We start from the raw sequence: 14,126 nt of genomic DNA, 5'->3' as shown, positions 1-14,126 counted from the left end.
ACTTAATTTGGATAGCTCAGAATATAGCTCTTTTTATTAAATAACAGTATTAAACTTGTCTTATTTTTTAAAGAGTTACCTAAATTTTATGAACTTGAATTATTAAAGCATTTGGGTTAGTTTTTATAAGAATATTTTTTTAAGCATTAGAAGTTCAATTTTACCACAAACAGAATGTCTTAAAACAACAGAAATGTATTATCTCAGTTCTGGGAAGTCCAACATCAAGATGTCAGCAGGGCCATCCCCTCTCTGAAGGCCCTGGGGGAAGATCCTGCCCTGCCCTGCCTTTCCCTAGCTTCTGGTGGTTGCCCGCAGTCCTTGGTGTTCCTTGGCTTGTGGACACATCACTCCAATATCTATTTCCTTTGTCACATGGAGTCCTCCCTCTGTGTCTCTCTGTGTCCGAATTTACCTTTCCTTATAAGGACTCGGGTCACTGGAGTAGCGCCCACTCTAATCCAGCATGACCTCATCTTGGCTTGATTACATCAGCAAGGCCCTATGTCCATGGAAGATCACATTCACAGCTACCGAGGATTAGGACTTGAACATATCTTTTGGGGAGGACACAATTCAACCCACAACAGCTTATAAATAAGCGGTGGGCCTAGGGTTCTGCATACTCCCCACTCATTTGCAGAATGGGGTGTTCATGCCCCAGGATTCAATAAAGATGACACCCTGAAAGTAAAGGAAGATTAGAATATCTGTTTTATTTTAAAATGTCCTCTTTTTAAAATGTCTATTTGTGTTTTACGGTGTAAATGATATATTTACAATAGTACATGAATATGTTCTATAAATAAATACATATTTGGTGCACACTGGAAATTTTTAAACTAATGTCGAGGAAAAAAAAAGTTGGAGGCCCTTTACCTAGTCTACTCCTTCTCACCCATCTATTTAACTGGTGGTCACTGGTTTGCTAGTTTCTCTTTTTAACAGTTGCCTCAGCATAATAATGCTGTACTTGCTGTTTGAGGGTTGTAGTGTACTTTAGACTGACAGAGCCCAGGTTTCATGTAATTTAACTCAAAAGACATGTTGTTCATAGTCTAAACCAGGCGTCCTCAAACTATGGCCCGAGAGTCACATGCGGGTGTTTTTGCTCGTTTGTTTTTTTACTTCAAAATAAGATATGTGCAGTGTGCATAGGAATTTGTTCATAGTTTTGTTAAACTGTAGTCTGGCCCTCCAGCGGTCTGAGGGACAGTGAACTGGCCCCCTGTTTAAAAAGTTTGAGGACCCCTGACAATTTGATGTCAGTTATGGTGGGCAGGGGAGGCACAGGCTTGGAATTTTTTTGAAATGGAACTTTTCAAACCAGAAGAGCCACTAAAAACCAGGAGCCAGGTCATGATTATACCTGCCTTCTTAGTTACTACATTAGTTCTACAGGCTTCCTTTTATCCATGATACAAGCCCAAGATCCACCCCTCAATCCTCACATATACCTATCTTTTTTCCAGGAATTGTTTTAGGATTCTTAAGGGAGGGAAGCTGACATGCTCATAGGTGAACAAATTTCAAAAAATTGGTAGTGTACATTTGAAAATTCATTGGTTGATATACTTTAAGAACAGGGAGGAGTCAATGTAAATAAGGTAAAGTGTATAAATTTGAAAAGATATTCAGATGTCCATGAGAAGAATTGTTCAAAAGAGTAAAGGATAGTATAACATTAAATAAATTATGGCTTTCTTCGACATTAAGGACATTTTTGCTGGTTGTTAAACTCTTTGAACACTTGGCATGAGAGTCTACTGATTGTGTAGGAACTAATCACCTTCTCACGGGTTATTTAAACTCCTATGTGGGTATAAATATATTTTTGTTATAACTTATTCCACCTGTGTCTGTCAATTTCTTTCCACTCGCCTCCTCCCATGGCATTCTGGCTCATGTTTCTCCATAAAGCTCTAAGCCAGTTATTAATAACAGACCAGTGAGCCTCCTGATCCAACAAGAGCATATGGTGTTTTTCACAAAAGAGGGAGAGACCATTCCCTTGACTTTGGACTTCGCTTATTGAACCTCTGAACAGTAAGTGTTGTTTTATTTATTTATTTTTTAATGTAACATTTTAAAATGTTGATGTAGGAGGACAGTTTAGTGTGACTTTTGTTTGCATCTTGTAGAGGGAGAATATAGTAGGTTAAAACTCACTAAGACTCACAAAGCCTGTTTCCTATTCTCTGCATTTCAACACCTCTCCAATTTTTACAAGGCTGACTGTAAGAGAGATTAATGAATTAGGTTTCTACTCTTTTCACTTCCTTTTGGCTAAGTAAAGGCAGGAGGAGAAGCACAGGATTAATAATATATAAACTATTTAACCAAACCCTGTAGCCATGGCTTGATACTCCCACCTCCTCGTGTTTCCTCTCCTATTAGAATTCCAGTGATTTCAAAGAGAATTTTTGCATGTGGGAATTATGTGCAGGAGGGACAGGATACCCAGGCCCTTGTTTGTTTGTTTATTTGTTTGCTTTCCCATGTTCCAGGTTTGGATCAGAGAGGGCACCCTTCTTGTTCCATGGATCCGTTGCTTCCTTGTTCTTTAGCCAAAGGCTTTGTCTTTGCAGCCTTCTTTATAATGGTTGCCTCTGAAAGTCCTGCAAAGTAGGTCACTATGTTTTCTGTCTGGAAAAGGAGGACCCTGAAGCCCAGAAAGGCATATGCCCTGCTCGGTCCTAGTGAGCAGAGCTGAAACCTGACACTGCGGTCCCTCTCCAGGACCGTAGACTAATACAGCATTCTGCTGGGATTACATATGTCCGATTCCTGAGCATGTGCCCCAGGCTCCTAAATACAATGTGTAAGAGAGGCATTACCGTGAGTTGGAAGGAAGCAGATGGGGACCTGGTGTTGAGCCCTGGCTTGGACCATTTACAGGTTGTGTTCCCTGGAGCGAGCACCCAACCACTCAGAGCTGAGGGCTCATTTGTGAAATGAGAATCATAACCTGTTTTACAGGGTGGTGGGGTTTACTTATAACGTGTATAAGTTAATGTAACATTATATATAAATCCCATCTTCCAGTTTTTCCTGAATCTTCCTAATCATCACTTATTTGTCTCTAACTCAAATCCACAGCCTCCAAATGCAGTCTTTCATGGGAAAAATTAAACCACAGAGACAACATTGGACTTTAATAACCGGATTAAAATCCAACATTGGATTTTAATAACTTTATTTTTTGGATGGTGTAAACTGTGGGAATGCTGAGGAAGGGTGGATTGGAGGATGGTATATTGTTTGCGATTCAGGACATTGAGGCTACGGCTAAGGTCAATGATGATGAAGAACTTCCAAAACCAATTTCAAAACATAGCCTATTATTTCCATAAACTTACCTGCTCTGTTATAATCAGTGTTATAAAATCTTTCTTTTCATTACATGCTTCAGTGTTTCTGCAGGACTGGTTTTCCATGCTTGCTACATTAGATTCTGTTCTGTGTCTGGATAAGACAGAGGGGAGAGCTGTCTCAATAACTGGAAAGTCAGGATGGGCTTGCTCATGATTCTGTTCTTTCCAGGGCTCCCCCTTGTGTACCACCGTCTAAGCAATGACCTTGTGACACATAGAAGAACTATGCCTTAAAGTCACACCTCATCCTCCTACCCCCACCCCGAAAATTATTGAGCACCTAAATGCTGAAGATATCATTTCTGCTCTAACAATGGTTAAAGTCTTTCATTTAAACTTGAAACTCTGTTCTCCATCCTAGCCAGCCATCTATTTTCTCTGCTAAACTTGACTCCGAATAACATTCATTTGGTTTCAGAGATCAAATCTCTATCTAAAAACATAAAAGATTGCAACCAGTGAATTTAAGGAGAAGAGTGTGTGTCACAGGCAGTTTAAACGGTTTTGCCAAAAGTTTGTGAGAATTCAAACAAGTCCAGAGATTCTCCACTCCCTTTTTCAATCCCCATCCCCAAATGGGGAATGGCGCTTATTTGGATATCTGAGCTCTGCAGATAAAAAAAATACAAACCTCACCAGCAAAGCCCCTCAGTCCTTTTCTTGCTTCTGCACCCCACTCACGGATGAGTATGAGTGGCAGCATTGTGCTGGGGCTCCCTGGGGGAACCTTACATGGCTGGTCCCCAGCCAGCGATCGGGGCACTTCTTCTGGCCTTATAAGAGAGCATGAATTGCAGCTGTGATTCATGGAACAGGCTGGGAAACTTGGGAAGGAGAAGGTTAATAACATTTTGATCATCTTGGTTCTAGAATATTTCTTAATGTTAAATGCCCTTAACAGAGTAATTTATATCTTCTTAGGGGCAATGCACGATCTATTAAGGGCAGGAACGTGGCAGCTGGAAATCTTAGCCTTCACAAGTCCTGGTAGTAGATAATTAAGAGAACGAGTGTGTTCGTGTGTAGAAAAATTGTTCGTTTTAGGGCCAGATTATTTACTTCAAATATTTCAGGTATGGCCATCAATGACTTGGAAAAGCTAATACTGAACAGGTGTTGACATAGGATAAACAAAGCATGAGAAGTACGAAGAGAGGCTTCTGGAACCCCCTTCCCCCCTACCCCCCGGGGCCTATGGGTGATCAGGCGGACTTTCAGGCAAGGCAACATCCTGCTGCCCACGTGTCATGTGTCTGCCTCAACTTCTCACAACTTCCCAGGGCTTTCCTTCTCTCTCTCTCTCTTTAATTTTAGGGACAAAGTCTTGCCTCAGGCTGGAGTGCAGTGTGACCTTATCATAGCTCACTGTAACCTTGAGCTCCTGAGTTCAAGTGATCCTCCTGCCACAGACCTAGAGTAGCTACGTCTGCAGGCATGCGCCACCATGCCCAGCCAATTTTTAATTTTTTTTGTAGAGACAAGGTCTTGCTATGTTGCCCAGGTTGGTCTTGAACTCCTGGCTTCAAGAAATCCTCCCACCTCAGCCTCCCCAAATGCTAGGATTACAGGTATGAGCCATGATGCCTGGCCAATTTCCCTCTCTTAAGGGCCATTTGTCTCCTCTCATCTATCTTAGCCACTCCATCCCTCTTCACCACGATTGCGCTGCAGGAATCAGCCGTTCTTCTGAATCTCTGCTTCATCTAGCTGACCACTATTTATTGAGGGTCAGGCAGCATGCCAGGCTTTTGGCTTATTTTTTTAACCAATTCTACAATATTACTGTAGCTAAGAGTATGAGTTTTGGAGCCAAAATGATGTCTCATCTCTACAAATCCTTGGTCACCTCTTGCTAAGTGTGTGACCATGGACAGCTCACTCAACTTCTCTGTGCTTCAGTCTCTCCAACTAAGGAAACAGCGGTACTAATATCCCATCTCATAAAGTTGGATGAGATTAAAATCCAAGTGTTTGTAGTATGCACATTAGTTATGAATAGAAGTCCTTTCAAACCCTCACATGACAGATATGATCTTCTCTGTTCCCCAGGTTAGGTAGCATCTGAGGTTAGACGCCTTGTCCAAGGCTGCAGAGTTAATACCGACCAGAGCCAAGATCTACAACCAGTTCCACCTGATGCAAATCCTACACCCTCTCCTCACCCCACCTTGCTGACTGTCCATCTGCAGCAAAACACGCTTTTGTTTTCATTCGAAGTACACTTTGTCGAGTTCTTTGCCTTGTGACGGCGACCTGCCAAACTTTCCAGTTTTCACTTGTGATTTACTTTAATCTGTACTCTCTGGTCTTCACATTGGCCTGAATCATAGATGTTGGAAAGTGATGAAGGCAGAATCTCTCTCCACAGAGCCAAGTCTGGTGAAACACAGAATCCAATTTATCAGAAGTGTCAGAAAATTGCTGAGGCAAGGATGGTACTCACTCTGGAAAAAAAGTAACTGTGTGACATCAGATCAGTCTCTGTACTTCTCTGGGCCTTGTTTGTCAAATGAGAAGATTACAAAAGCTCGAATGTCTTTTCCAGGGCCAATATTTCTTTACTACTTCAAACCTTTCACTACTGTTGTTTTTCTTCACTGAAAAGGGAAAAACTGCCTTGAAATTATGTCTTAATCAGGAAACAAGGTACAACAATCATGGCTGCAATCATTGAAATGTAAAGTCAAAGGCCATTTTTTAAAAAATTCTCATCTTTCTCTTGTACAAGACTTACGTCATTGATAAGTTAATTTCTCAGATATGTGTTAAATTCCCTTTCTCATATAATCCAATTTTGGGCAGAATCTAATGAGACCTTAATTAGTTCAGAAAATGCAACTTAAATTCAAATTTTAGAAACTTACAGAACACATAAAATTCATTTACCATTGACTAGGGCTGAGTTTTCAGTGAACTCCCGAGTGACTCAAATTTGAGGAGTTTAGTGAGGGCAAATCTCTGTTTTGCTGTAGGAAGAGTAGCCATCCCAACCAGATGCTCCTATCCTCAAAACCCTGTAAGTCCTATGCCAAAATTTTGTTGCCTTCCAACAACTTGACTTGGTTCCCTAATTACAAGCAAAAAGCAAAAACAAAAGGAAAAGCATCAACAAGACATCATTCTCATATGATTTCTCAAGTTTCTAAAAGACAAGTTGATTGAACATCAACTTTCTGGGAAATGGAGACTTTTGCCACATGGAGACAAGTTGGGAACACCCATGTTTGTGATTTTATTTATTTTTATTTATTTATTTATTTATTTTTTTGAGACAGAGTCTCGCTTTGTTGCCCAGGCTAGGGTTGAGTACTGTAGCATCAGCCTAGCTCACAGCAACCTCAAACTCCTGGGCTCAAGCAATCCTACTGCCTCAGCCCCTTGAGTAGCTGGGACTACAGGCATGTGCCACAATGCCCGGCTCATTTTTTCTATATATATGTTAGTTGGCCAATTAATTTCTTTCTATTTAGTAGAAAGTAGTAGAGAGTAGTAGTAGTAGTAGTAGTAGTAGTAGTAGAGATGGGGTCTCGCTCTTGCTCAGGCTGGTTTCGAACTCCTGATCTCGAGCAATCTGCCCGCCTCGGCCTCCCAGGATTACAGGTGTGAGCCACCGCACCCGGCCCAGATCGTTTTGATATAAATAAATTATGAATAAATTAACAATTTATTGTTGTAAAGTGAATTCTGGCAAATTCAGGGTTATCAGGCCCAGAGGGGTAACTGTGAGACCCTCCATCCCATTGTTCCACAAGCAGTTTCCATATGTAGAAAGGAGCCAGGACTAAGGGAGAGTGCCCATTAATAACTACGTGGATGTTTCCATTCCAGTATAGCTAATTCCCATTGTAGTATAGATCTTTTCAAAAGTAACTTTTCATTTGCAAACATGAATAAACCAGCATAGTTGAAAGAGAATGGCATTTGGAGGCTGGAGTCCTGGGTTAGCATCTAGACCCCAGTGCAGCATACTAAGTGTCCCTCACCTCCCAATAGTGACAATCAGGGCCCTGGACATGGTAGTTCCCCACTGAACAGTACTTAGTATTGTTTACTTAGGTGAGCAACTAAGCAAAAATGGACAGATTTCAATTATATCTCATTTTTCAACATGTGTGTCTAAGAACTTCTGTCAATATTATCTTAACTATCAGATATCAATTGAAACAAGGAGTAGGATTAGAAAATTCTTGTCAAAAAAGAAAATATTTCTGAAATGTGATTCGTGGGTTTAAGACTATAAACTTGAATCCAATGAAAAGTATTTTTCTTTTGATTGAAAAGGAGACTTTGCAAAGTATGTTCTGTTCTTTGTCTTGACCAAAACTCCACACCTAATAAGGGGAAATGTTAGGGGTTGAGAGAAGTTAAGAAAGGGTGAGTGAGGTCTTAGAACTAGCAATATTTTTATATAACGGAGGGGGATGTTTTGTTTTTGTTTTTGCAAAGGGAGCAAGCAATTTAGAAAATGCATCCTTCTTACCATCCAAGAAGTCAGTTGATTTGAGAAACTCTTTTTTAATATAAAAATAAGGTAGTAAAGGGCCTACAAACTGGTGACAGAGTCAAAAATAGATAATACAATGAAGTCCAGCTTGCTTTGTGGAATACCACTACTCAACTATCAGTAAGCAATGAATAGGCCAATTTGAATTAGATTATTTGGATCTAAATCTTGATAGCATCGAAGGAAAAAAATAAAGATTTAAAAACTAGATGAGAGTATTCATTCTATTTTCAGTACAATATTCTATAAAATAATAAGTTGACTTCCAGTGACCTCTGGAAATGGGGAAAAGAAAGAAAGACACCTTTAAATGAGAGGGGAAACTATTTGCAGTCATCTGAAGTTTCAACATAAAATATATTTGACCCAAAATAACCTGAGATGTCTTACATCAGCAATTGGAGGTCATGTCATTTTAGCTATGATTTTAGAACACTACATTCAAGATAAGACCAAGGTCTTCAGATAGTCACTTCCAAGAAATTGTAGCATAGTTTATAAAGTGTCCTAAATTGTTTAAAATTTATTTATCTTTTTGGTACATGTTTTATCAGATTTAAAAAAATCACTAGGAAATATTTCTTCCTAAAAATTACTGCTGTTGAGTAGTTTTCCCCCAAAAACGTCCCTTCAGTTCTAAAGAAAAACACACTGCCATGATTCTAACTGAGAAGTAAGGAGCAAAATGTAAATCAAAGCACCATCATGCTCATAATTTTCATCCACAGTAAAAACTAGATGTGTCAATAAACTTTTGACGATACTAATTTATGTCTTTCCAATGATTTTAGATCTAGAAACAGATCTAACAGCAAGGGGAAGAACCAAACAGGAACTACCCAGGTTCCTGTTTCTCACAAGCATTTTGAATGTAAGGGAACATGTTCTTTAGTGGAAGAGATTTGTGTCATTTATTATATAAGTTACATACTTTCTTTAAAATGTTTCACTGATAAGTTTAATTTTCCTTTTATTCATATGTGTTGTAATGATCGGTTTGACAAAAATAAAATCAGTATAAATTACTTTTAAATATATGGAGAGAGAAGAGGACCAGCAATACTAGGACTACTTTCTTTACTTTTCTGACATTTGTTTCAAAGGCAATATTCCTTTAAAAAAAAAAGGATGTGAGAAATGGAAACAATAGGGAAAAAAAGTCACCCAGATTACTTTCACCCAAACTTAGCCACTATGACACTATTAACATTTGTATGTATTTCTCTTGTCTCATTTTAAATGTTTCTATTAAATCTAATGTGCATACAGAAAAGCACATACAACTTCTGTGTACAGTTAAGCAAATAGTTCAAAAGCAATTGTCAATGTAGCCACCACCCAGGACAAGAAATGGGACATTGCAGGAAGCTCCCGCCTATTTCTTCCCTACCCTCACTAAAGTCACCACTGTTGTGATTTTATGGTAGCCAATCCCTTTGTTTTCCTGATAAAATTTACCAACTACCCCATTGCCAACCATCTATACACCCCTATACCATGCACTTTTACTGTTTTTCTGCTTTATATAAATGTGCTTATGCTGTGTGTTTTCTTTTGTGCCTTGCTTCTTAAAATTCAATATTATGTTTGTAAGATTCACCCCTATTTTTTGTACATAGCTGTAGTATGATTTTTATTATTCTATTACACAACTTTGCCGGAGTTTGTCTATGTACTAATGGGTATTTGGGTTGTTTCCAAGTTGAAGATATTAGGAATAATGTTTGGATATGTGTCCTGGTAGGCAGATAGCCATGCATTTCTTTAGGAGATAGACCCAGGAATGCAATGGGTGGTCATAAGTATGTGTTGTATTCATAGCTAAATACTCTGACATCATTTTCTACGTGGTTTTTCCACGATTTCATAGTTGGAATAACTATCCTATGTAGCTAAATTATAGTTTGTTTACTCTGTTATCATTACTCCTAATTTTTTTCTGTAATAAAAATGACACTGTGGATCCGATGTGGTTATATGCATGCATTTATTTTGTAAAAAACTCATTAAGCTTATGATTTATTCACTTATGACTCATTACTTACTATTTTTCTACTTTTCTATTGTATAGGTATGATATAGTTCATTAAGAAAAGCTTACCAGAGAAAAAGGATGTGGTGAAGGGGTGGAGCAAGTAGACTGCAATGAACACCTTTGAGTATAAGGTCTTTATATTTAAAGTATATTATCAGTGTAGATTACCCCAATGAATATTACAGTCATGGGTAGCTTAACCACAGGGATACATTTTGAGAAATGTAGCATTAGGTGATATCATTGTTGTATGAACATAACAGAGTGTACTCACACAAACCTAGATGGTATAGACTACTACACACCTAGGCTACATGATATAACCTATTGCTCCTAGGCTACAAACCTGTATAGCATATTACTATACTGAATACTGTAGGTTATTGTAGCACAATGGTAAGTATTTGTGTGTCTGTCTAGGCATAGAAAAGGTACAGTAAAAATACAGTATAAAAGATAAAAAGTGGTATATAATACTTGTGTAAGGCACTTACCACCATGAATGGAGTTTGCAGGACTGGAAGTTGCTTTGGGTGAATCAGTATTAGTGAGTGAATGTGAAGACTTAGGATATTACTGTACACTATTATAGATTTTGTGAACACTGTACACTTAGGCTACACTAAATTTATTAAAAAAATTCTTTGATAATGAATTAGCTTACTATAATTTTTTTAATTTATACACTTTTTAAGTTTTTAATTTTTTTACCTTTTTGTAATAACACTTAGCTTAAAACATGAATACATTGTAGAGCTGTACAAAAAAAAATTTTCTTTATATCCTTATTCTATAAGCTTTTTTCTGTTTTCAAGATTTTTTTTTTTCCTTTTAAAACTTTTTTGTTAAAAACTAAGACACACACACATTAGCCTAGGCCAACACAGAGTCAAGATCTTCAATATCACTGTCTTCCACCTCCACATCTTGTCCCACTGGAAGGTCTTCAGGGTCAGTAACATGCATGGAGCTGTCATCTTCCATGATAACAATGCCTTCTTCTAGAATACCTCCTGAAAGACCTGCCAGAGGCTATTTGACAGTTAAAATTTTGTTTAATAAGTAGAAGGAGTATACTCTAAAATAACAATAGAAAATATAATATAGTAAAATACATAAAACAGTAGCATAGTCATTCATTATCATGATCAAGTATTAGGCACTGTACATAATTGTATGTGCTGTGCTTTTGTATGACTGGCAGTGCAGTAGGTTTATTTACACCAGCATCACCACCAACATAAGAGTAATGCATTCTACTATGACATTGTGACAGCTACAAGGTCACTTAGAGCAGTGGTCCCCAACCTTTTCGGCACCAGAGACCATTTTCATGGAAGACAATTTTTCCATGGACCAGGGAGTCGGGGGATGGTATGGGGATGATTCAAGAGCATTACATTTATTGTGCGCTTTACTCCTATTATTATTACATTGTCATATACAACGAATACATTTGTAAAAGTGATACAAAATCTGAAAACTTATAGTACAGTTGGTCCTCTGTCTCCGTGGGTTCTACATCCATGGATTCAATCAACTGTGAATCGAAAATATTAGGAAAAAAATTGTTTGTACTGAACATGTGCAGACTTTTTTTTGCATGTCGTTATTCCCTGAACAATACAGCATAACAAGTATTTATATAGCATTTACATTATATCAGGTACTGTAAGTAATCTGGAAAGAACTTAAAGTATACAGGAGGATGTGTGTAGCTCATATGCAAATACTATGCCATTTTATACCAGAGACTTGAGCATCTATAGATTTGGATATCTGTGGAGGGTCTTGGACCCAATTCCCAATGGATATGGAGGGATGACTTAATTAAAACACAGACATACAATCTCATGAGTTAAATTCTCTTATATAGAGAAGATTTGGGAAATTTTTTTTTGTTTTTTGGGGGGAAGAGAGTTTTTTTGATGGTGGTGGTTGTATTGTCATGAAGATATGAAAGCATTTGTTTAAAATAACTTTTAGAGAATTATTTCTTTAAAAAGTGTGATGAATGTTTGCCCTGCCAGGAAAATCCTAGAAGTCAGCTTAATCTTTCTGTTAAATGTTCAGTTCTAGCTATACAATTCTGTGATAAGTAGAAATCAGAGTGTCGTATTTTCCAAAGTTCGCTCTTCGACATTTCCTTCCTGTCTTCTTTTGAAAACAATTTTAGAGTTTTTCCATGTAAGCTCCCTGCCTCTCCACTTCCTACACTACCTCATTGTCCAATAAAACCTTTTAATGTGCTTTGTCACAGGAATCGAGGTTGCTAAGAGACCACCTGCGCTGAATGCACTTTGTTCTAGCAAGAGCAGACTAAGAGAAAACTGAGGAGCAGTGTTACCTACCAGTGCCTGGGATTAACTCAGGTGAGAAATGGGTCTCTACCCACTCCTCAGTCCACACCAATTGTCTAGTCTCCCCCTCACTTCTTATTTCAGTCTCTTTCTCACTGCTTTTGGAGAGAGTTGAAGGCACCCCAGGGAGCACAGCCTGAAGAAACACAAGCTGGAGGCTGAGGCTACAGGAGGGAAGGAAAATCATTTTGCAAACACATGTGTTATTCTTGCCCCTTGTTGCCGAAACACAGACAAAAGGAATTGTTGAATGTAGGGAAATTGCTAGGTGTTTATTTTGCCAACGATTGCTGTGTAATTTGGGGCAAGTCATTCCCTCCTCTAGGAATGGAGCAGGCTATTACAGAAATTAATCAAGGTTGCTCAAAGTGGGAGAAGACAACACTGGCGTAACACTTATCTCTCTTTCCTTCTCTCTTTCTCCTGCTCTTGTAAAACTCAACCTGCCTTTTTGATTGTTGAGTGAAAAAAGCAGATGAAATATTTTGCTACCCAAATCTTGCCACTTTTTTTTTTTTTAGGTATTGATGTTCATTTTAACTTCAATGTATATAAAGAACTTTGGTGTAAGGCTTTGAAAATTACTTACTTGCCTTTGTACTCCCTGTAGAAGGGATTGAGAATAGTTCTAAACTCCTTTCCTGACAGATATTTGGTAAGATGTTCTGACAGTGTGGAAAACAGACCAGAAATTAATACCTTCCAAAATTCCAGCTATTTTTTTAAAAAGCTGTTTCATCAACACAGAAATGTGGAGGAAATGAAACGTTTGATGTCTTATTAAGTGACCAAACCATGAGAGAATCTTGAAAAAAAAAAGACTCTTTGTTGTTTATTTTTTTAAAAATTTTATCATTACCTGCCTTTTTTCATGTCTTCAAATTATCACTTTCTGTTAACACCAACTGTACAGATTAGAGGAATGGCAACTTCACCAATGTAAATGACTGAAGAAACTTCATAAATAAACTTATTTATGTAATATTGTGTTATATTACATATTATAGTATGAGAAGAGGATGGTCATTATGAAAGTCTCTTGAGCTGTTTCTTTTAGAAAGAAAGGAAAAGTTTGGCATATAGAAAAACTTGTGATTATGACATAAATTGGTCAGAATGAATGGGAGAAAAATAATTTAATTCATTGGGAAGAAAAATATTTTAGCTCATTGGTTGATTACAAATAGGTACAGAGTATTCCCTGGAAGACTAATCTTCATCACTATTTTTTATAGTGCAAATATTAGATTGAGTTGAAAGAATTGGGATTCTAAATGTGCTCATTTGAAGATAATTTTCCTTTTTTTTTTTTCCCTAGGGAGCAGGAGTATTCTGGATATGACTGGTAAAAACTGGATATTAATTTCCACTACTACTCCCAAAACTCTGGAAGATGAAATTGTGGGAAGACTTCTAAAAATTTTGTTTGTCATCTTTGTTGACTTAATGTCTATTATGTATGTTGTTATAACTTCTTAGAAAGCTGATTTCCTTTACTTTACATGTAAATTTCAAATTGAATTCCAGTGAATAAAAATTTGTATTTTAATATATTGAGTGATTTCAATTTGATGACATCGCCAATGTATTCTAGAAGCCAACAGGATATTACGTTAAAAACAACATTGTGTACTGTTTCATACTTTACAGCTTATAAAACATTCATATAAATCAAAGTGGAAATTTTTTTCCCAAAAAATCTATCTTATAGAGTCATCAAACTTCCAATTTTAACATAGTTGTTATTTGGTGTATTGACTAATATTTATAGGTGAAATTATGTGTGAAGTTGATTTTTTAAGGATGTGTACTTTTGTGAAATTTTGTATCATTCTATTTTTAACATACCAAAT

General features: G+C 37.5%; 1 protein-coding gene across 1 annotated transcript; it reads left to right on the top strand.

Moving 5' to 3' along the window:
• The first annotated feature begins 1,945 nt into the window (after nt 1-1,945).
• Nucleotides 1,946-13,826, top strand: MRLN (myoregulin). The gene is made up of 3 exons (XM_012762812.3): nt 1,946-2,046; nt 12,174-12,285; nt 13,592-13,826. Exon 3 carries the CDS (start codon nt 13,612-13,614, stop codon nt 13,750-13,752), a length of 141 nt encoding a protein of 46 aa, XP_012618266.2. The 5' UTR covers nt 1,946-2,046; nt 12,174-12,285; nt 13,592-13,611; the 3' UTR covers nt 13,753-13,826.
• The last annotated feature ends 300 nt before the right edge of the window (nt 13,827-14,126 follow it).

The sequence above is a fragment of the Microcebus murinus genome, chromosome 14, assembly GCF_040939455.1.
Source record: "Microcebus murinus isolate Inina chromosome 14, M.murinus_Inina_mat1.0, whole genome shotgun sequence".
NCBI lineage: Eukaryota > Metazoa > Chordata > Mammalia > Primates > Cheirogaleidae > Microcebus > Microcebus murinus.
The sequence above is the reverse complement of the archived record's forward strand: the minus strand, read 5'-3'. Positions and strand labels throughout refer to the sequence as shown.